Here is a 24,191-nt window from a genome sequence, read left to right as displayed (position 1 = left end):
GACTCTATCTTAAAAAAAAAGAAAAAGAAAAAGAGGCCGGGCACGGTGGCTCACGCCAGCACATTGGGAGGCCGAGGCAGGTGGATCACAAGGTCAAGAGATGGAGACCATCCTGGTCAACATGGTGAAACCTCGTCTCTGCTAAAAATACAAAAATTAGCTGGGCATGGTGGCGCATGCCTGTAGTCCCACCTACTTGGGAGGCTGAGGCAGGAGAATTGCTTGAACCCAGGAGACGGAGGTCGCAGTGAGCCGAGATCACGCCATTGCACTCCAGCCTGGGTAACAAGAGCGAAACTCCGTCTCAAAAAATAATAATAATAAATAAATTAATTAAATAAATAAAGAAAAGAAAAGAAAAAGAAAAATTAGCAGGGTGTGGTGGCGGAAATCTGTAATCCCAGCTACTCAGGAAGCAGAGGCAGGAGAATCGTTTGAACCCGGGAGGCAGAGGTTGCAGTTGGTCAAGATCGCACCATTCACTGCACTCTAGCCTGGGCAACGGAGTAACACTCTGTCCCACTCCCCCACAAAAAAAGATATTCTACCAAACTCTTCACCATAGCTTATGGTTCCTTAGGTTTATAAAGTTCCATGTTGGTAATGTCCTATGCATGGCCCCATCATTCTTCCTTTAGAAAAGGTTTATATAGCCATACTTAAACTAACAAAACCTAATTACAGACCCTCTGAGAAGGTTGGTGACCAACTTCTAAATCCATAATACAGTAAGTAGTCCCTCTTATATGAGGGAGATACATGCCAAGACCCCCGAAAACCTCAAATAGCACCAAACCCAATATATACTATGTTTTTACCTGTAAGTTTAATTTATAAATTAGATACAATAAGAGATTAATAGCAATAATAAAATAGAACAGGCTAGGAATGGTGGCCCAAGCCTGTAATCCCAGCACTTTGGGAGGCCAAGGTGGGAGATGGCTTGAGCCCAAGAGTTTGAGACCTGCTTGGGTAATACAGTAAGATCCTGTCTCTACAAAAAAACTAAAAACTCAGCCCAGTGTATTGGTTTGTGCCTGTAGTCCCAGCTACTCAGGAGGCTGAAATGGAAGGATCCTTTGAGCCCGGGAGGCAGAGATTATGAGCTGTGATCATGCCACTGAACTCCAGCCTGAGCAAGAGAGCAAGACCTTGCCTCAAAATAAAAACACAGCTGGACGCAGTGGCTCATGCCTATAATCCCAGCACTTTGAGAAGCCAAGTCAGGCGGATCACAAGGTCAGAAGTTCGAGACCAGCCTGGCCAATATAGTGACACCCCGACTCTACTAAAAATACAAAAAAAATCAGCTGGGTATGGTGGTGCATGCCTGTAATCCCAGCTACTCGGGAGGCTGAGGCAGGAGAATTGCTTGAACCCAGAAGGCAGAGGTTGCAGTGAGCCGAGATAGCACCACTGCACTCCAGCCTGGGTGACAAAGCAAAACTCCGTCTCAAAAAAAGAGCTGGGCATAGTGGCAAAAGCCTGTAATCCCAGCTACTTGGGAGGCTGAAGCAGGAGAATCACTTGAACCTGCAACGTAGAGGTTGGAGTGAGCTGAGATCGTGCCATTACACTCCAGCCTGGCCAACAAAAGTAAAACTCCATCTCAAAAAAAAAAATTGTAACAAATTACAACAATATGCCAGCATCACTACTCGTGTGCATTAGGGCTAATATTAAGGAAAATAACAGTTACTTCAACACAAGCATTGCTCTAATGGGGAAGTAGTAGGGATATGCTTGACAGAGGAATGATTCACATACCCAAGCAGGACAGGGCAAGATTTTATCATGCTATTCAGAACAGTGTGCAATTTAAAACTTATAAACTGTTTCTAGAATTTTCCATTTAATATTTTAGGACTGTGGTTGACCAAGGGTAACTAAAACAACAGAAAGCATACCCACAAATAAGGGAGGACTGCTGTATGATCTTCTATCTCTAGAAGACAATAGGCTCTCCAGAACAGAGTGAACTGAAAACAGCCTGCCTTCATTTAGCTACAGTGAAATCTGTATGCTAGAAGACTGGTGCCCTTCTGTATTTTGAATTGACTTTGTATCAACTTCCTTTTTGGTACCTCAATACAGTTGAGTGACAAGCTCCTCAAAAACAAGGCAGGTCCAATATCTCTCTCACTATGAAGTGGTTCATCTCCTATCAATGGTGATTAAAAAATGTAATACAAAAGGCTCATGAAAATTATCACTGCAACTACCCAAGAATATTCTAGTCACCAGTTTCATCAACAAGAAGACTGTTGGTAGAGGCATGGTTTCTTTTCAACCTTTTTATATTATTTTTTGTTGTTCAGGTGGGGACTTGCTTTGTTGCCCAGGCTGAAATCCAGTGGTGCTATCATGGCTTACTGCAGCCTTGACCTCCTGGACTCAAGCAATGCTTCCACCTCAGCCTTTCAAGGAACTAGGACTACAGGCACTCACCACCATGCATGGCTATTTTTATTTTGTGTTAGAGAAAGGGTCTTATTATGTTGCCTAGGCTGGTCTCGAACTCCTGGGATCAAGTGATACCCCAAAGTACTAGAGCTAGAATTAAAGGTGTGAGCCTCTGTGCCCAGCCTAAACCTTTTATATTGTGACACCATGCTAACACAGACCATACCCATCAGGAAAGAAGGGTGGCAAAAATCATAAATCCAGGAAAAGTATCCTTCAGGGTTTACTGGCCTTAAGATAATTCTTTAGGACAGTTATCTATATGAAGGGCTATAAGTAGAAAAACCCTGGTAATATTCTAATAGAAAAAAAAAGAGCCGGGCGCGGTGGCTCAAGCCTGTAATCCCAGCACTTTGGGAGGCCGAGGCGGGTGAATCACGAGGTCAAGAGATCGAGACCATCCTGGTCAATATGGTGAAACCCCGTCTCTACTAAAAATACAAAAAATTAGCTGGGCATGGTAGCACATGCCTGTAGTCCCAGCTACTCGGGAGGCTGAGGCAGGAGAATTGCCTGAACCCAGGAGGCGGAGGTTGCGGTGAGCCAAGATCATGCCATTGCACTCCAGCCTGGGTAACAAGAGCAAAACTCCATCTCAAAAAAAAAAAAAAAAGAAGATATACTAAGGTCGATAGGGATAAAAGATGCTTGTACCTTCTACTAGTAATCAAGAATCAGTAACATATACCCGCTCACATTCCTGGGGAAGGAGAAGAGTATCAACCACATTCCAGTTTTCTGCTTAGTGCCTGGGATTAGACTTATTTTGTTTTTTAAATATCTCTGTAGATGGATTTCTTATAATGTCCTAAAAGTATGAAGTTTTTCATTCCCAAGGGTGCCAACATTTGAAAAAAAAAACCACTCCATTCAAATCAGCACAGCAGTTAATACTACAGCACTAAGCCCAGACTTAGTTTTTACCAAAACTGGTATCCTCTGACTACAAACATATTAACTGACCTGGCTTTATTCCCTCTATCCATCTCTCACTCTTTTCTTTCTTTTTTAAATTTTTTTATGAAGACGGGGTCTCACTCCATCACTCAGGCTGATGTGCAGTGGTATGAACATGGCTCACTGCAGTCTCCACCACCTGGGCTCAAGCAATTCTCCCATCGCAGTCTGCTAAGTACCAGGACCACAGGCATGTGCCATACTGCACCTGGCTAATTTGTTTTTACTTTTTATAGAAGGCCAGGTCTCACTGTGTTACCCAGGCTTCACTCCTTTCAAAGATGAGTTTCTGGCCAGGTGCAGTGGCTCACACCTGTAACCTCAGAACTTTGGGAGGCTGAGGCTGGCAGATTGCTTGAGTCCAGGAGTTCAAGACCAGCCTGGGCAACATGGTGAAACCCCAATACTACAAAAAAAACTAAAATTAGCTGGGTGTGGTGGTGCATGCCCATAGTCCCAGCGACTCAGGAGGCTGAGGCAGGAGGATCACATGAGCCTAGGAGGTTGAGGCTACAGTGAGCTGTCACTGTGCCACTGCACTACGGCCTGGGTGACAAGAGTGAGACCCTGTCTCAAAAAAAAAAAAAAAAAAAAAAAAGGTTTCCTATGTGCCAGGCTAAGTTCTGTCCTTCACTAATAGCACTGACCCAAACACTATTTCTCTTGGGAGGCATGGCAAACAGATAAGAGACAGAACAACCAGTCAAGCAGAAAACAGAAAACCTAGCTGATGACCAATCAGAACAAACCAGGTAGATGTTATTTATCTGAGTTTTCTTTTGCTAGAGGGGTGTGGGAGGTTTATTAGTCCACAATCACCATGAGGCTTATGAGAAAAGGCATGCCACTCTATCCTCAAATGGTCCAAAGAGTTGAAAGGGACAATTTACAGCCTCTTATGTAAAATATGTCTGTAAATACCAATGCCATTCTTTGCCCTGTCACTTTCCATTAGCCTAAACCAACAGGATTCTATTCATTGAGACTTGAGCTAGAAACATGAACGAACAGGCTTTTCTTGGGCAGAGGGAAAAGGAGATGATGATTTAGGGGAGGCTGTGGGGAGGAGGGAGAGAGATTTCTTTACATTTCTGTATAGTTCTGACATGTGTACAGTATACTAGCGGAGCTGAAAACTGAAATATATAAACAGTTATGCAAAAGTGAGCCTAGGAAAAATAGCAGAGACTCGGGTTCCTTAAATCTGTAATATGCTCAAGCCATAAATCTAAAATATGAAGAGAAAATGAGAAGATTGTGACAATTTAGAAAAAAAAAAATCAGGCTGAGCACAGTGGCTAACACCCGTAATCCCAGCACTTTGGGAGGCTGAGGCAGGAGGATCACTTGAGCCCAGGAGTTGGAGACCAGCCTGGGTAACATGGTGAGACCCTATCTCTAAAAAAAAAAAGAGTAAAAAAGAAATCAATCATAAACATTATTCAATCCATACCTCAATTAGCTCTCACATACTTCCTCTCTTTATTCATATACTACATTGATCAGTAGTAGCCAAGTCCACTAAAGAGAAATCAGCAAACAAGCAGGGTCACAAGTTGGATAAAGCAGATAAACCCTGTGCAATGAGATGACAAAAAGTGGGTTTCTCATTGTCTTGTTTAGAATACTGGATAGAGAAAAGGCTACACTACTTGCTAACCTCCACTATTTGCACCACATCTAACTGAATAAAATCTGTGCCTAGACAATTACCCAACTTAAAGACAAGTGACCAAATTATATAGAAGGCTACGCTGGAACCCAGAATCCCAGGATGAGGTGGACAAAAGTATGCTCATCTGGCCAGGTATGGTGGCTCATGCCTATAATCCCAGCACTTTGGGAGGCAGAGGCAGGCAGATTACCTAAGGATGGGAGTTCGAGACCAGCCTAACCAACATGGAGAAACCCCATCTCTATTAAAAATGTAAAAATCAGCTAGGTGTGGCACATGCCTGTAATCCCAGCTATTTGGAAGGCTGAGGCAGGAGAATCGCTTGAACCTGGGAGGCAGAGGTTGCAGTGAGCCGAGATCGTGTCATTGCACTCCAGTCTGGGCAACAAGAGTGAAACTCCGTCTCAAAAAAAAATTTTAAAGTATGCTCATCTGGCAGTTCCGTAAACACAAACTTAACCTTGTCACTAACGTCAACCAGTCAAACAAACTCTAGGTAGCAACTCATTGTGGCGATAAGTAGTTAACCGCAAGAACTAGGCAACTCTCACCAGACAATGTACCCAGCTTCAATTCCAGGATGCAGAACTAGTACACTAAGTTCTAGAAAAAAAAAAATCCTTACTTTTCTTATTTCTTACTCCCTTTTCCTCCAACTTTGCTCCTTTCATAGATTTACTCTGAAATGGCTTATATTTTCTACAATTATTTATGAAAGCTGTGTAGGAGATATAAGCTAGATATAAGTTGTCCAATACAGTAGCCACTAGCCACAAATGGCTTTGTAAAGTAAGTTTTATTGGGCAGTGCTGGTCTAGACAGCAAAACATCAGCATTTCTGGGACACTGATCGTTTATGGGACAAAATAAACCAAACTGTTTAAATTAGGATGGTTCTGAAAATTGAGATTTACAAACATAAATAAGATCTATACTCAAAGAGGACATCTCAAAAAGCCACAAACCGGCTGGGTGCAATGGCTCACACCTGTAATCCCAGCACTTTGGGATGCTGAGGTGGGTGAATCACAAGGTCAGGAGTTCAAGGCCAGTCCGGCCAGCATAGTGAAACCCATCTCTACTAAAAATGCAAATAATTAGTTGGGCATGGTGGCACACACTTATAATCTCAGCACTTTCAGAGGCCAAGGCTGGTGGATCACCTGAGGTCAGGAGTTTGAAACCAGCCTGACCAACATGGAAAAACCCCATCTTTACTAAAAATACAAAAATTAGCTGGGTGTGGTGGTACATGCCTGTAATCCCAGCTACTCAGGCACCTGAGGCCGGAGAATCGCTTGAACCTGGAAGACGGAGGTTGCGGTGGGCCGAGATTGTGCCATTGCACTCCAGCCTGGGCAACAAGAGTGAAACTCAGTCTCAAAAAAAAAAAAAAAAAGATTAAAAAAACACAAGTAACCTAAATGGAAGAAAGATGGAACAAAGTTGTACACAAGTGTTCCACAGTGGTACAGTAATGATTACTTTCAGTGTTTAACCTACTTGGGAGGCTGAGGCAAGAGAACTGCTCGAACCCATAGGCAGGGGTTGTAGTGAGCCAAGATGGTATCACTGTACTCCAGCCTGGGTGACAAAGAGAGACTCTGTCTAAAAAAGAAAAAAATTTCCAAGTGAAGTAGTCCCTGGAAACCATATATATTCTAATAAAGTTCTACTTAGCCTGCCTCCTGGTGCTAGGTTTCAAACTCTTTCTTACTAGTTTGTAAAGTCCAGAAATTGAAAATGTTTAGAAACTTTCAGAATAATTTAATACTGTTGTAGCATTTTAATTGTATTTTATAAAAGTATCACTCTGCAATAATAAATTTTTAAAACTAGTTTTTTGCCACAGTAATTTCAGAAGCACTACTCTAGCACATACGCAAATAAAAAATATGCTATACACATTGACAATCAATGTTATTAGAGAAGGAAGCTCATAGCCAGAGTTCTGCCAATTACCATTATTATATTACAACCTTCCAGAGACTTATAAGGGGAGCTGAAATTTCATCAATGATCAACTAAAACTAAAACTGATACAAGTTAATTACTGACTTTAAGGCCATAAAGCCAATTTACCAACAGAACTGAACTAAGAAAAAAGGAAGAAAACTAACATTTATTGAGGATCAAAGTATCACTATTAGGTAATTTCAAATACTGTATACATTTTTTTTTTTTAAAGACAGAGTCTAGGCCACGTGTGGTGGCTCACACCTGTAATCCCTGCACTTTAAGAGGCCAAGGTGGGTGGATCACCTGAAGTCAAAAGTTCTAGACTAGCCTGGGCAACATGAAGAAACCTCCTCACCTCTACTAAAAATGCAAAAATCAGCTGCGCCTGGTGGTACACTCCCACATTCTTAGCTACTCAGGAGGGCGAGGTGGGAAAATCACTTGAACCCAGGAGGCAGAGGTTGTAGTGGGCTGAGATCGAACCACTGTACTCCAGCCTGGATAACAGAACAAGACCCTGTCTCAAAAAAAAAAAAAAAAGACAGGCTCTTACTCTGTCACCCAGGCCAGAGTGCAATGTCACTATCATGGCTCAATGCAGCCTCAAACTCCCAGGCTCAATTAATCCTCCCACCTCAGCCTCCCAAAATAATGGGATTTCAGGCATGAGCCACTACAACTGGCTCTGTATCCAATTATTTACTCTTCATAACCAGGTTGGTAGTTATCGCTCTAAGTCTTACAGAGGAGGATCAAAGAAGTTCAGTAATTTGTTCAAAGTCACAAAGTTAATAAATGTATCTGTTTTACTAAGCCTACTGTGGACTAAAAATGAAAACAGGTCAAAGACAGAGAAAAATTCTAGGAAAGGGAAGAGAAAGACCTGATATTCCTGTAATGAAATACTATAAAAACAACGCAGGTATACAGCATAGCACTGATGGACAAATTATTCTCAGGAATGTGTAATATGAGCTATGTAGTAAGAGATACAATGTTCAACTTTGTAAATTCTGAAGGAATACACAGACAATTCCCTAGAAGATGGTGTGAAGTTACTGCTTGGGTTCTCAGATACCTAGCCCTCATATAAAAGAGGAGAAGACAGGTAAGAACTAGGGCTGCAGATCCAAGACACCCTTCCCCTCGGCCACCTTGGAGAACACAAGTGACCTTTGGTTTATAATAGCCCTTCTCAATTAAGCTGCATGTGGCTTAAGAATCACATATTCTGCCTCTCAATTCCCAATTTTTTCTTACTTCACATAAATGAGCAAGTATTCCCACTGAGCACCTATGATCTCAGCATCATGCTAGGCACACAGACCTGATGCTATATTTCCGGTTAATATAAAAAATGATAACCCAGGCTAGGTGCAGTGGCTCACACTTATAATCCAGCACTTTGGGAGGCCACGGCAGGAGGATGGCTTGAGGCTAGGAGTTTGAGACTTGCCTGGGCAACATAGGGAGACCTCTTCTCTAAAAAAAGATTTAAGAAACTAGCCAGGCAGCCAGGCACGGTGGCTCATGCCTATAATCCCAGCACTTTGGGAGGCGGAGGTGATCAGGAGTTTGAGACCAGCCTGACCAACATGGAAAAAAACCCACCTTTACTAAAAATACAAAAATTAGCTGGGTGTGGTGGCACATGCCTGTAATCCCAGCCACTTGGGGGCCTGAGGCAGGAGAATCGCTTGAACCTGGAAGACGGAGGTTAAGGTAAGTGGAGATTGTGCCATTGCACTCCAGCCTGGGCAACAAGAGCAAAACTTGGTCTCAAAAAAAAAAAAAAAAGTAAATGAAAGAAAGACAGAACAAAGTTGTACACAAGTGTTCCATAGTTGCACAGTAATGATTACTTTTAGTGTTTAGTTTTTTCCTAAGCAAAATATATAACCAATGTCAGGTAAGTTTCTTCCAATGGCTTTCTAGAGAGCTAAATACTTTTATACTGAAGTTGGATATAATTATTTTTTTCTTAAATTATGGTTTTTCTGGTTTCAAATACCCTGCCACCACTTTGACAACCAAGAAACATGTTCCTGTTCTAAACAACAAAGATTAAAAGGCCACCTGCCTTAGGCAAATAGAAAAATACTTATAATTTTATCCAATGTGCCTTGCAAAACTCCAAGGCAACTATGCTCTAGGGAACCAATCACCTCACACAGCATGTAGTAAACAAAGTCATCTTGCTTAATAAGCTAAATAACATCAGCTAGCAGAGGGGCAGAAAGAATGAAATAACTTTCTTATTTTTATTCCACTAAACCTCCAAGTTTTATTTCTAGGTACCTTTAACCTAAAGACAAGACTGTCTTCTCCTAATGATTTAATTCCCATTATGCCTATTAGCAAAGTTAAAGTAGATATAATAAGTCTTAGCATCACTGAATTCAACATCTTAACCAACAAAAATATAGACCATGCTCAGGCTGGGTGCAGTGGCTCACGACTGTAATCCCAGCACTTTGGGAGGCAGAGGTGGATGGATCCCTTGGGCCCAGGAGTTCGAGACCAGCCTGGGTAACACAGCAAAACCCCATCTCTACCAAAAATAGAAATCAATTAGCCAGGCATGGTGGCAAGTACCTGTAGTTTTAGCTACATGAGAGGCTGAGGTGGGAGGACTGCCTGAGCACAGGGAAGTCAAGCCTGCAGTGAGCTGTGATTACACCATTGCACTCCAGCCTGGACAACAGAATGACCCTGTCTCAAAGAAAAAAAAAAAAAGAAAGAAAAGAAATATAGATCATCCTCTAACAGCCTGGGTGAAAGCTACGAAAACACTCAGCTTGTGAATTCCTGTAACATAATCAAGAGTCAGCAAGAGGAGGTGACAGTCAAAGGAGGGTGTGAAATGAAATGATTTGTAGCCAGCTACATTCTCAGGGGGGTCATTTCCAGCCTACATAGTTTCCATAAGCTGCTCTAATGTTGCAAAAACGTTACTTCCATTGAACCTACATTACCTTTCTGGAGATTGAAGAGACATTCAAACCAAATCTTTGAGCTCTTTCCTTCAGCTTATCCAAGCTAACCTATTAAAAACATGAAAGAAAGAAAGAACATAGTTTTTAAAAATCAAAACAGAAAACAGAAAATGCAGAAACTATAGTCTGAAGCTAAGAGTTCAAATAAGCCTATAACATCAAAGATACCCTATGAGCAAAATCAGAAAACTAAGCAGCACCATCTAATCCACTGCTTATTAAAAGGCCTCCTCTGGAATACAGTGAAAGATTGAGCCCTACCTCCTGCATTTATCACAGGTGGCAAGAGGATAAGGAGGGCTTAAGATTAAGGGAAGCCAAACACTGTAGGAGAAAGCAAACACAAGTCTAAATCATCACCTCCAAATAGGGCTACCATTCACAGTCCAAAATCATTAATTTTCACATGGTCTCTGCAAATATTTCTTAACTCTATTTCCAAGCAAAGAGAAACTATCACAAAACACCTTTTTCAGAAGACAATCTATAACTACTACTCAACTCAACTGTCTTCCCTCCTTTCTGGGAAACCTTGATACCTGAGACTTGTTACTATTACAAGAATATTTAGGACTGGGAGCAGTGGCTCATGCCTGTAATCCCAGCACTTTGGGAGGCCAAGGCAGGCGGATCACCTGAGGTCAGGAGTTCGAGATCAGCCTGGCCAACATGGTGAAACCTCATCTCTACTAAAAATACAGAAATTAGCCAGGCAGGGTGGCGCATGCTTATAATCCCAGCTACTTGGGAGACTGAGGCAGGAGAACTGCTTGAACCCAGGAGGTGGAGGTTGCAGTGAGCTGAGACTGTGCTACTGCACTCCAACCTAGGCAACAAGAGTGAAAATTTGTCTCAAAAAAAAAGTATATATATGTATATATATTTACAAAATTTTCATTAATAATATTAAACCTTCACTTACAACACTAAACAGTAACCCCTTAAGCAGGATTTCGTAAAGCTGATTCCATCTCACCACAGCATTCATTACCGTTTTTAAACATGCTGAACTAGTCACAATGATCCAGAGAGCCATTTTACTCTATCATTCTTTACTCTGATTTCAAATTTCATGGATAGTATTTAAAAAAAAAAAAAAGCAGTAGCTACAAACAGAATTCATAAATTGCTTCCATAGATTCTCTTGTGGTAATTATAAATTAGACATTATCTAACGCCACTGGACAAGGCCTAAAACTCCAGTACCATAAAACAAAGGGTTACATGGATTGTTCTCTAGCTAACAAAATCTATTCTTACTTTCAAAAAAAATGGTAGGAAGGAAGACATCTGCAGTAACTGAGCATGTGACAATTACAGTTTTTCTGACCTCTCAGTATCTCCAACAGTTTAAATTCAGGACATACAACACTGTACTGAAAACAGCCAACAAATTAATGTTCTCAGAGTTTCCTCTAATCTGGGGAGGAGGAGTCTCTAACTTTATTTTTTATTTATTTATTTATTTTTTTGAGATGGAGTTTTGCTGTTGTTACCCAGACTGGAGTGCAATGGCACAATCTCGGCTCACCACAACCTCCACCTTCTGGGTTCAAGCAATTCTCCTGCCTCAGCCTCCTGAGTAGCTGGGACTACAGGTGCACACCACCATGCCCAGCTAATTTTTGTATTTTTAGTAGAGACGGGGTATTTCACTTTGTTGACCAGGATGGTCTCGATCTCTTGACCTTCGTGATCCACCCGCCTCAGCCTCCCAAACTGCTGGGATTATAGGCATGAACCACTGCGCCCGGTGGAGTCTCTAACTTTAAAGTTAGCTATAAAGAATTAAGATCTGCACGCCTGTAATCCCAGCGCTTTGGGAGGCCGAGGCGGGTGGATCACGAGGTCAAGAGATCGAGACCATCCTGGTCAATATGGTGAAACCCCGTCTCTACTAAAAATACAAAAAGTTAGCTGGGCATGGTGGCACGTGCCTGTAATCCCAGCTACTCAGGAGGCTGAGATAGGAGAATTGCCTGAACCCAGGAGGCGGAGGTTGCGATGAGCCGAGATCGTGCCATTGCACTCCAGCCTGGGTAACAGGAGCGAAACTCTGTCTCAAAAAAAAAAAAAAAAAAGAATTAAGATCTGGGTGTGAAAGAATTAAAAATGATTTCTTACCATAGGTTTGTTATCAGACGGCAGACCTAAGGAAGTAAATAAACCTTTATTTAATATTTTTAAAAGTGATAAAAGTCAACAGTCTTCAAGTCAAATTAGGCAACATAAAAACACTATACAGGACACATATCCTTTACCCTCTGATGACAAAGAAAAGGCAGAAATTGCATCTAGCAATGTCTGCATTAGTTGCTAGCAGGAACATAAAACAGTTATAGCTGCTTTGGAAAACAACGTCTGGCAGTTCCTCAAAAGGCAAACACAATTACATATGATCCCACAATTCCACTGCTAGCTATACAGCCAGGAGAAAACCAAAACATATAATTACACAAAAACTTGTACAAAAATAAATGTTCACAGCAGCATTATTCATATTAAACCAAAGGTTAAAGAAAACACCCATCAACTGATGACTGGCAAAATAAAGTATGGTATACCCATATAATGGAATATTAAACCATAAAAATGAATAGAGACACAGGCTTTTTAAAAAAATTTATTTATTTTTTGAAAAAAAGAAAGAGAAAGGGGAAGAGAGAACAGGAGTCTTGCTCTATTGCCCAGGCTGGAATGCAATCTAAAAACAGGCATTAAAAACCTCTTTTATGCCAATAATTGTGCTTAACAGCGGAGACAGGAAGGAATAAGGGAAGAAAATAACAAACAGCCAACCGATATTTCACTTAAGTCTGTGAGATGCTATACAAATGCTGAAGAGTGATTTACTTCCAATTATGTGGTGACTTTCAAAATAGGTGCAATGTGATACCAAGAAAAACGTATGTTCTGTGGACCTGGGGTGAAGAATTATATAAATATTCAATGAGTTTACTTGTTCCAGGTCTGAGTTCAAATCATAGATGTCCCTGTTAATTTTCTATCTCGTTGATCCGTCGAATATTAACAATGTGGTGTCAGTCTCCTGCTATTATTGTGCAGGAGTCCAAGTCTCTTTATAAGTTATTGAGAAATTGTCTTATGTATCTGGGTGTTCCTGAATTGGGTGCATATATACTTACCATCATTGACTCCTGTTGTTGCATTGGTCCTTTTACCATTATGTAGTGTCCTTCTTTGTTTCTTTTAGTCTTTGTTACTATTAAAGTCTATTTTGTCAGAGACAAAAGTTACAACTCCTATTTTTTTTTTTTTTTCTCTCCATTTGATTGGTAAGTCTTCCACCAACCCTTTGTTTCAAGTCTTTGTATGTCCTTGCTTATGAGATGGATCTGGATACAGCGAACCATGGGTTTTGACTTTTTATTCAATTTGCCTGTCTGTGTCTTTGACTGGGGCATTTAATCCATTTAAGTTTAGAATTAATATTGATATTTGTGAGTTTAATACTGTCATTTAATGCTAGCTAGCTATTCTGCCCATTAGTTGATACAGATTCTTCATTATGGAGATACTCTTTTTACCTTTTGGTAAGTTTTTGGGATGACTGATACTGGTTATTCCTTTCTGTGTATAGTACTTCTTTCAGAAGCTCTTGTAAAACAGGCCTGGTGGTGATGAAATCTAAATGCTTGCTTGTTCGTGAAAAATTTTATTTTTCCTTCATTTATGAAGCTTAATTTGGCTGGATATGAGATTCTGGGTTGAAAATTCTTTTCTTTGAGGATATTGAATATTGACCCCACTCTCTTTTAGTTTGTCAGGTTTCAGCTAAGAGATCTGCTGTGAGTCTGATAGGCTTCCCTTTATGGGTAACCTGACCTTTCTCTCTAGCTGCCCTTAGAATTTTCTCCTTTATTTCAGCCCTGGTGAATCTTAACGATTATGTGTCTTGGGGTTGCTCTACTTGAGGAATATCTTTGTGGTGTTCTCTGTATTACCTGAAGTTGAGTATTGTCCTGCCTTACTAGGTTAGGAAAGTTTTCCCGAGTAATATCCTGAAGAATATTTTCCAGCTTGGATTCATTCTCTTCATGACATTCAGGTACACCTATCAAACGAAAATTAGGTCTTTTCACATAGTCCCCTATTTCTTGGAGATTTTGCTCATTCCTTTTTACTTTCTTCTCTAATCTTGTCTTCTAGTTTCATTTCATTAAGTTGGTCTTCGACCTCTGATATCCTTTCTTCTGCTTGATCAATTCGACTGTTAAAACCTGTGCATACTTCACGGAGTTCTTTTTTTTTTGAGATGGAGTTTCACTCTTGTTACCCACACTGGAGTGCAATGGCGCAATCTCGGCTCACCGCAACCTCCGCCTCCTGGGTTCAGGCAATTCTCCTGCCTCAGCCTCCTGAGTAGCTGGGATTACAGGCACACGCCACCATGCCCAGCTAATTTTTTGTATTTTTAGTAGAGACGGAGTTTCACCATGTTGACCAGGTTGGTCTCGATCTCTCGACCTCATGATCCACCCACCTCAGCCTCCCAAAGTGCTAGGATTACAGGCTTGAGCCACCATGCCCGGCCCTTCACGGAGTTCTTATATTGTATTCTTCAGTTCCATTAATTCACTTGTATTCCTCTCTAAATTGTCTATTCTCGTTAGGATTTCATCAAACCATTTTTCAAGGTTCTTAGTTTCTTTACATTGGGCTAGAACATGTTCTTTTGACTCACAGAAGTTTCTTATTATCCACCTTCTGAAGCCTAATTCTGTTATTGGAACACACTCGTTCTCCATCAGGCCTTGTTCCCTTGTTGATGAGGAACTGTGATTCCCCTGTAGAGGGAGAGCATTCTGATTTTGGGTATTCTAATACTTTTTATGCTGGTTTCTTCCCATCATTTTAAGTTTATCCACCTGTTGTCTTTGTAATTACCGACTTTCAAATTAGGTCTCTGAGTGGACATCCAACTTGTTGATTCCCAGTGCCAGAATCTGAGCAACCCACTGTGCCGGCTAAAACATCAGCGTTATGATTCGTGGTGCTTTACTGCCTGGGAATCTCTGGTCTGGCTTCCTTCTTGAGTCCCTTTTATAATCTGCTGAATAGGCAATTCTGCCTTCCCGGAGCTCCAAACACCGACCCAAAGGGGACCCAGTCCTGTTTACTCTGCACCAAGAACCGCTGCGCTGGGGCACCGGCAAAACCGCCATGCCGGCCACAAGAATCACATCGCGCTAGTGAACCATGGGGCTCCTCCGCTGGGAATCTCCTGGTCCGTGAGCAACAAAAATTCATCTGAAAGTGTGGTGACCTCTCATTCTCTGTGCTTTCACTGGGAGCTACAATCCTGAGCTGCTAGTAATCAGCCATCTTGGATCACTGCTATAACATGAATGAACCTTGAAAACTATGCTAAGGGAAAGAATCCAATCACGAAAGGTAATATACTGTTATGAATTCATTTATATGAAGGCAAATTTCCACAAAGAAAGAATTTAGCGGCTGCTTAGGACTGAGGAGGGAGAGGTAATGGAGGACATCTGCCGATGGGTAAAGAGTTTCTTTTTGGGGTGATAAGCACTGTGATAGCTGCACAATCCTGTGAATATACTAAGAAACAATGAATTACATACCTTTAAATGAATGAATTGTATATTATATAAATTGCATCTCAGTAAAGTTGTTAAAAAAGAGATCACAACTGGACAAACAAGAACTACTATCATGAATTGCAATTACGGCTCCTGGCTGGGTACAGTGGCTCACACCTGTAATCCCAGCACTTTGGTTGGCTGAGGTTGGTGGATCACCTGAGTTCAGGAGCTCTAGACCAGCCTGACTAATATGGTGAAACCCCATCTCGACTAAAAATACAAAAATTAGCAAGGTGTCATGGCATTCACCTGCAGTCCCAGCTACTTGGGAGGGTGAGACAGAAGAATTGCTTGAATCCAGGAGGCAGAGGTTGCAGGGAGCTGAAATCATGCCACTGCACTATAGCCTGGGCGACAGAGCAAGACTCCATCTCAAAAAACAAACAAACAAACAAAAAGAAACAAATAGTATATTGGCCTCTAGGTCCAACCCTAACCTAGCCAATAATTATTTACTTCAAACTTTTCAGGATTTCATTCAAAAAACAGTGCTTCCTTTTCAATGTTCCCAAATTCCATTATTTTAGAGTTACTCTATACTTACAAGATGTCAGAATTATGAGTAACACTGAAACTGTATTTTTTATCAAGTTCCCTTTTCAGACAATTAAGTTTGTCTATTATCTTTCTTCAAACAGCATTTCAGCCATGCACCTGTAGTCCCAGTAACTCAGAAGGCTGAGGGAGGATTGCTTGAGCCCAGGAGCTCAAGTCTAGCCTGGGCAATATAGTGAGACCCTGTCTCTTTAAAAAAAAAAAAAAATACCACCTTCTATAATTTCTGTTGTATCTCTCTTGATATAACTAAGAGCCATAAAAAAATTGTTTTCTCTAAAACACTTAGTGATAGTGGCGAGCATTTTTCTGTCTTTTTAAAAGCACAGCAAAACACTACAACAAGATCTCTGGGGGACATTTTCTTACTTGAAACTACTGACAAGTCACAGAAAAAACTGGATTGAATTAGGAAACTACATTTAAATTTTAAGTTCCTGAGAAAAGGGGCTATGTTCTTTTTTTTTGAGACAAAAGTCTTGCTCTGTCCCCCAGGCTGGAGTGCAGTAGCATGATTTTAGCTCACTGCAACCTCCCAAGTAGCTGGAACTACAGGTGTTTACCACCATACCTAGCTAATTTTTAAATTTTCTGTAGAGACAAGATGTCACTTTATTGCCCAACCTAGTTTCCAACTCCTGGGCTCAAGTGATCCTCCCAGCTTGGCATCCCAAAGTGCTGGGATTACAGGCATGAGCCACCATACCCAGCCCTTTCTTAAAAATAATAACTATTTCAGGCTGGGCACAGTAGCTCACACCTGTAATCCCACCATTTTGGGAAGCAGAGGTGTGTGGATCACTTGAGGTCAGGAGTTTGAGACCAGCCTGGCCAACACAGTAAAATCCTGTCTCTACTAAAAATACAAAAATTAGCAGTGTGTGGTGTCACACACCTGTGGTCCCAGCTACTCAAAAGGCTGAGGCAGGAAAATAGCTTGAACCCAGGAAGCAGAGGTTGCAGTGGGCCCGGTCGTACCCCTGCACTCTAACCTGGGTGGAAAGAGTGACACTGTGTATCAAAAAATAATAATAATAATAACTATTTCCTCTAATTCATTACAAAAGTGATACATATTCATTGTATGGATTTTAAAAACACAGACACACAAAAAGAAATAAATCATTCAAAAATCCACCAACCAGAGATAGTGAGTACTACAATTTAAAATACAGTCAATCCCTCCATATCCTTAGGGGATTGGATCCAACTCCACCCCTCCAGCTGATACCAAAATCCACACATGCTTAAGTCCTGCAGCAGATACAGTAAGTCGCTCCTCCGTATCTGTAGGTTTAACATCCACCAAATACTGCATTTTTGAACTGCACTTGGTTATGATGAACCCTCAAATACAGAGGGGAAACTGTATTTATTGGAAAAAAAAATCCATGTATAAGTGGACCTGTGCAGTTCAAACCTGTGTTGTTCAAGTGTCAACTGCATATCTTTCCAATCCTTTTTCCTATCTATATATACACTCTTACATGACTAAAATGGGAACATACTGTTACTATAATTTTGTAACTCTTTTCATTAATATCTCTGATAAATATCTTTCAATATTATTTCAGCACAATGTTGTCTTCCATACCATGGCACACATTTACTAAACCAATTCTCTGTTGTATAGTTGGTTGTTTCCAGTAATTGATCACTATAAACAATGCTGTGATAATCCTTGAGAATAACTTTTTAAGCACATTCAAGACTTTCCTTATACGTTCCTAGAAGTAAAATTGTTAAGGTAGAAGATACTCTTCCCTTTTATCACTTACCACGGCCAGTCTAATACTGGATAGTGTGCGATAATTTTATGCAGATGAGACCCTATTTCCTCTAATTCATTACAAAAGTGATACATATTCATTGTATGAATTTTAATTGCTTACCTAGAATAGGTAAGCAAAGTACTAGAGAAACTTCTTTGAAGATGTTCAAGAAAAGGAAGACAAATGTTGGCACTTCCTATCCTCTCATAACATTCAGTATCTCTCTTAATTGCCCAGGAAGGCTTAAGTATAATTTTACCTAAAGCAAAGACGTGAAAGTTATAATCTCTTAACAATTTCTATGGCTAGCAAATTTATCTTATTTTGGAGAAATGAAACCTGTTATACCAGAAAACAAAGAATATAAAGATAACTTTCTCAGAAGTTATCTCTGTACTCTTACCTTTTGTTGGAACTGAAGAAATCCCAAACCTGCAGAAAGAAAAACAAACTCAATTTTAGGAAGCTGTTCACACTCCTGGTTGTCTGTCTCCATGCCAAGTATACATATGACACTTCTTGCTTGTGATCTCAAGCCCTGCAATCATTAGCTAATTCTAACAACTCCATGAAAGAGGTTCAGTTTACTCTCCCTCTTACCAAGTTCAGAGATTAAGCTAAAAGGAAGCCTTATCAGAATTAGTATTAGTAGTCAGTTCCTGGCTTTAAATGTTACACAAACCCTTCTCAATAAAGCCCAATCTATAGCTATGATATCCAAATCAGTAGAGATGTTCTGAATAGGGTCAAAAAAGTGTTCATGTCCTTCAGCAAGCTTCTATTCTACTTAAAATCAATAATTACATCTAAAACCTAGGATCACACCTCTTCACCTTACAACATCACTACTGCAGGCCCAAAAGGCTGGGGACACTCACCTAGCTGCCCGAGCAGCTTTCTTACTCTCCAAGCTCACAGGTACATTGAATCGTTCGGCCCTCTTCTGCATTCTCTAAGTAAAAATAGATGAAAGAAAGAAAATTAAAAAGTCAATTTATGGTTTAAGAAAGTTAGTGGTCAGGCTCAGTGGCTCACACTTTGGAAGGCCAAGGCGGGCAATCACCTGAGGTCAAGAGTTCGAGGCCACCCTGACCAACATGGAGAAACCCCATCTCTACTAAAAATAGAAAAATTAGCTGGGTGTGGTGGCACACACCTGTGATCCCAGCTACTCAGGAGGCTGAGGGAGGAGAATTGCTTGAACCCGGGAGGCAGAGGTTACAGTGAGCTGAGATCATGCCATTGCACTCTAGCCTGGGCAACAATAGGGAAACTCCAACTCAAAAAGAAAAAAAGAAAGTTAGTCTGAGGTAAGTTTTTTGTTTTGTTTTGTTTTTCTCCTATTTTAAAAGACAGAGTCTCACTCTGTTGCCCAGACTGTAATACAGTGGTGTGACCTCAGCTAACTGCAACCTCAGCCTCCTGGGTTCAAGCGATTCTTGTGGCTCAGCCTCCCAAGTAGCTGCGATTACAGGATTGCACCACTGTGCCCAGCTAATTTTTGTAGTTCTAGTAGAAATGGGATTTCACCATGATGGCCAGGCTGATCTTGAACTTCTGGCCTCAAGTGAACCACCCACCTTAGCCTCTCAAAGTGCTGGGATTAAAGGTGTGAGCCACCCCGCCCAGCCAGAGGTAGGTATCCTAAAAACATCAGGAGTAATTTCTTAGGGTCTAAAGTGAAAATACTGACAATCCTAGAAGATATCAGGTTGTGTCCATAGCAGGACTTAATAGCCCTTTCCAGAAAGCAAACATAAAAAGACTATTATTACATGCCCTCAAAAAAAAAAGAGGGAGGAATAAAAATAAAACCTGTATTATGAATGAAGCCAAGAAATCAAAAGCTCTGTTTGGCTGACCTTTGAAAAGTGATCAAAGGAACAGTTTGGTTTCAACACTAGTGGTATTCTTTCAGTTAGAAATGAAGCAGCATTGTTTTATGCTATTCTAAAACAGTTTAATAATTCACTACTTTGAAAGTATGATACTGAACACAAGATCTCAACTAGAATCTGGTTCACAGACCTGCACCACAAATCCAGAGAAATTTCGATCTCATCTACTGGCCAGTAGCAACATAAAAGTCATATCTAGCAATATATTTTCAAGGTACAATCCTCCCAAACTCTAATCCTAGGTTTGTAAACATCTCAAAGATAGTCACTGTTAAGATCATAAAACTACATACAAAAAGACTACACTTCAAGAATGACTACTCACTAAGCCAGCCAAATATTTTCCAAAGAATAGTTGGCAGAGAAACGTAACAACACCAAAATCTGTCAATACTGATTTTCTGCCTGTAAATAAATTTTGGAGGATGATGAAGATATAATAAAAGTGAAGAGGGAGAGAGAAATGTAGAGACTATTCTACTAGGGAGCAGAATACCTACCTCAGTCTGTGGTATTTCAGATGTAATTTTCACCACTTTCTTCTCTGCTGCCCTAGAAAAGAAAGAGATATTTTTAAACGAGAAAACTGATATTCTAAACCACGACCTTAGAAATGTGTAAGAATTCACCTGAGTCACCGCTCTCTGCCCTATTATCTCTCTGCCACCCCTTAAGCCAAAGAAACATGAAGTCCACTAAAGCTTTGGTTCCTTTAACTGTCACCTATTGAGAGGAAACAGTTCAAATAACAAACTAAGCTTCTTTAGCTAATGTATAATAAAGAAATAAGAAAAGAAGTCTGGTAATATACTGGGCTAAAGGGATACACTCAAAGGACACCAGAAACCATCTCATTTGCTTTTAGGAACTTCTTAATTGATTTTTTTTTTTTTTTGAGATGGAGTTTCACTGTTGTTACCCAGACTGGAGTGCAATGGCATGATCTCGGCTCACCGCAACCTCCACCTTCTGGGTTCAAGCAATTCTCCTGCCTCAGCCACCCGAGTAGCTGGGACTACAGGCGTGCACCACCATGCCCAGCTAATTTTTGTATTTTCAGTAGAGACGGGGTTTCACCTTGTTGACCAGGATGGTCTCGATCTCTTGACCTTGTGAACCCCCCGCCTCGGCCTCCCAAAGTGCTGGGATTACATGCGTGAGCCACCATGCCCAGCCCTTTTTTCTTTTCTTTTTTTTTTTTTTTTGAGACAGAGTTTTGCTCTTGTCGCCCAGACTAGAGTGCAGTGGCATGATCTCGGCTCACTGCAACCTCCACCTCCCGGGTTCAAGTGATTCTCCTGCCTCAATCTTCCGAATAGCTGGGATTATAGGCGTTTACCACCATGCCTGGCTAATTTTTATATTTTTAGTAGAGACAGGGTTTCACCATGTTGGCCAGGCTAGTCACGAACTCCTGTTTTCAAATGATCCACCCGCCTCAGCCTCCCTAAGTGTTGGGATTATAGGCATGAGCCACTGTACTTGGCCTTTAATTTACTTTTGAACTAATGAGTAGCCCTCCAACCCTCCTTTAAGTACCAGCTCTCAGTGTTCATCACAACAATTAATGAGTACTCTACAAGGTCTGTTTTCCTTCTTTTAAAAATCCCTTATTTCTCCCATGGGGAATGTAGCTCTAGCTGGAACAGTCAAAGTGGAACAAATAAAAATGCCAAAGGTAGGAATAAAAAAGCCTAAGGGGAGTCTGAATTAGGAAAACATGGTAAGTTACTGGTCAAAAGCTTAAGAGAAAACAAAAGAAAGGGGACCACAGGGGCGGGAGACAAAGTTCGGAAGTACCCAGGATAAATGGAAGGACATTAACCCTCCACCAAACAACTCCCATAAAACTGTGGGTCATAACCAGTCTCATTAAGGTCCCTCATTTAGAGACATGGACAGCTTTTGTTCAGATATCCCGGACACTTTTCCCATTTGATGCTCTGAATGGTAGTAATGGTTTAATGACATTTTCAGAGGAAGCAATTCTGGAACAAGAACTTACTCTCTCCTTCACCCTTTTGTTGGAAATCCCTGGACTGACAGACAAGCAATGGGTGCCCCCTGCTGACCATAACTAAGTCCTACAATATGTAACTTTTGGCTGGTGGTGGTGTGGGGGGTAGGGGGGATCAAAGTAGAAATGTATATTTTTGGGGAACCTCAGGCCAAAGATGAATAAGGGGATCTCCTTTTAAACAGTCAAACAATCTAAACTAGCTCTGACTATTCTGACTTTTAAAGAAATTTCTAAATGCTTCCCATTTCCTTGCCATCCTTCCCTAACCTTGTCTTATAATTTAGGCACAAAAGGCAAGAGAAGTTTAATGTTTTACTTCAAGTCCAATGCCATCAAGAGAGCAGTATTCTCCATCAACCCCAGCGTAATGATTTCCTCCCCACTCGCATTTTGAAGCACAGTCAATGCAGTGCACCTCCTGGCAGAAAGGGAACCCCAGAAGGGAAGCTTCCTTCTGTTCTATTCCAATTCCCTTAGGCACAACTAAACTCAAGCAATAAATAATTCTGTGATGCATGGGGAATTTCCACTCCTCACAGAAATTTCTCTCCTACCCAATCACATAAACAGTCCCCGAAATACAGGGACCCAGAATCTTTCTGTACGTACTTCAGTCTAACCACAAGTATCCCTCTAAAAAGCAAAATGATCCCCACCCACTTCAATTTGTTTCAAAATTCATTAACAGAATTAAAGCCCTCCCGAACAAGAAAATGCACATTTTAAATATTCTATGAATAATGATCTCCAAACTTTCAAACCTCTACTTTTTAACCCACACAAGCCAATTATCCTGGTGTTCACCTGATCTTCCTTCTTATCCCAGAAATTCCTGTAACATTTCTATTTTAAAGCTATCCCACAATGTCATTTTTTCAAGACACTATATCTAATCATAAACCTCTTATGATGGAAAGATAACTAAATGGCTTTAGAAAGAAGTATTTGACAGGCTGGGCATGGCAGCTCACACCTGTAATCCCAGCACTTTGGGAAGCCAAGGCAGGTGGATCGATTTGAGCTCAGGAGTTCAAGACCAGCCTGGGAAACATGGTGAAACCCCATCTCTACAAAAATTACAAAAGAGCCAGGTGTGGTGGCTTGTGCCTATAGTCCCAGCTACTTGGAAGACTGAGGCTGGAGAACTACTTGAGCCAGGAAATGGAGACTGCAGTTAGCCAAGATTGTGCCACCATACTCTAGCCTGGGCAAGAGAGTGAGACCCTGTCTCAAAAAATAAATAAAGGAATATTTGACAAAAAGATATCAAAATGTTAAATGTTACATCCTCTGTGATGCAGCAAATCCACTGCTAGGAATTTACCCTATGGTTATACTTGTGTGTATAAATAATTATAAAAAGACATGCAGAACTACATTTTTTTTTTTTTTGGCTTTTATGAATACCCTAAATGTCCATCAACAGGAGACTGGTGAAATAAATTACTGTTTACCCACAGAATGGAATACTATTAAATGCTAGAAACAACAAGGTTCTAAGTTGATAGCTAGTAAATCTGGGTTATTGGTAGATGAGAGTCTATTATACTAGTCTCATAACTTTTGTATATACTTGTAATTTCCCATAATAACAAGCTAAACAAAAGAGACCACTTCCTAGGATAATTATCCTGACTTCATAGGGTCTACCGAGGATTAAAAGAAACTATTTACATTCAGAACGATGCCTAGCATATAACACTTAAATAAGAAAATTATGATATAAAAAATTTCCAGACATGAAAAAAAAAATCAAGGAACAGTGTGCATAGTGTGTGTATACATGTATAAAATATTTCAAAAAGAATGTACTGTTCTAAAAACCTCAGTAAAGTCAAATGAGAATGAATACAAAGAGTACTTAATTTTCAATTGATATACTCCTCTAGGTACTGATTTTTTTTTTTTTTTGAGACGCAGTTTCGCTCTTTTTACCCAGGCTGGAGCGCAATGGCGCGATCTCGGCTCATCGCAACCTCCGCCTCCTGGGTTCAGGCAATTCTGCCTCAGGCTCCTGAGTCACTGGGATTACAGGCACGCACCACCATGCCCAGCTAATTTTTTGTATTTTTAGTAGAGACGGGGTTTCACCATGTTGACCAGGATGGTGTCAATCTCTTGACCTCATGATCCACTCACCTTGGCCTCCCAAAGTGCTGGGATTACAGGCATGAGCCACCACGCCCGGCCCGGTACTGATTTTTTGCTTGTAAACATATTGCCTTTTGGCTGGGCATGGTGGCTCATGCCTATAATCACAGCACTC

The 24,191-nt window shown here is 40.8% G+C and overlaps 1 protein-coding gene across 22 annotated transcripts in view; it reads right to left on the bottom strand.

The window, feature by feature from the left end:
* Positions 1–24,191, bottom strand: part of SARNP (SAP domain containing ribonucleoprotein) — a 70,742-nt gene that overhangs the window by 27,179 nt on the left and 19,372 nt on the right. For all 22 annotated transcript variants that reach the window (XR_013521836.1, XR_013521842.1, XR_013521838.1 and 19 more), the window contains 5 exons: positions 20,406–20,457; positions 18,886–18,959; positions 18,411–18,439; positions 12,175–12,200; positions 10,030–10,098 (listed from right to left, as the gene is read on the bottom strand). Coding sequence is in view for 9 of the 22 variants with exons in the window: in XM_078336478.1 (XP_078192604.1) it covers positions 10,030–10,098; positions 12,175–12,200; positions 18,411–18,439; positions 18,886–18,959; positions 20,406–20,457 (250 nt within the window). In the remaining 13 variants the exon portion in view is untranslated. The remainder of the gene's footprint in view (positions 1–10,029; positions 10,099–12,174; positions 12,201–18,410; positions 18,440–18,885; positions 18,960–20,405; positions 20,458–24,191) is intronic.

This window comes from Callithrix jacchus, chromosome 9, assembly GCF_049354715.1.
Source record: "Callithrix jacchus isolate 240 chromosome 9, calJac240_pri, whole genome shotgun sequence".
Lineage (NCBI taxonomy): Eukaryota > Metazoa > Chordata > Mammalia > Primates > Cebidae > Callithrix > Callithrix jacchus.
This window is presented reverse-complemented; position numbering and strand designations above follow the sequence as displayed.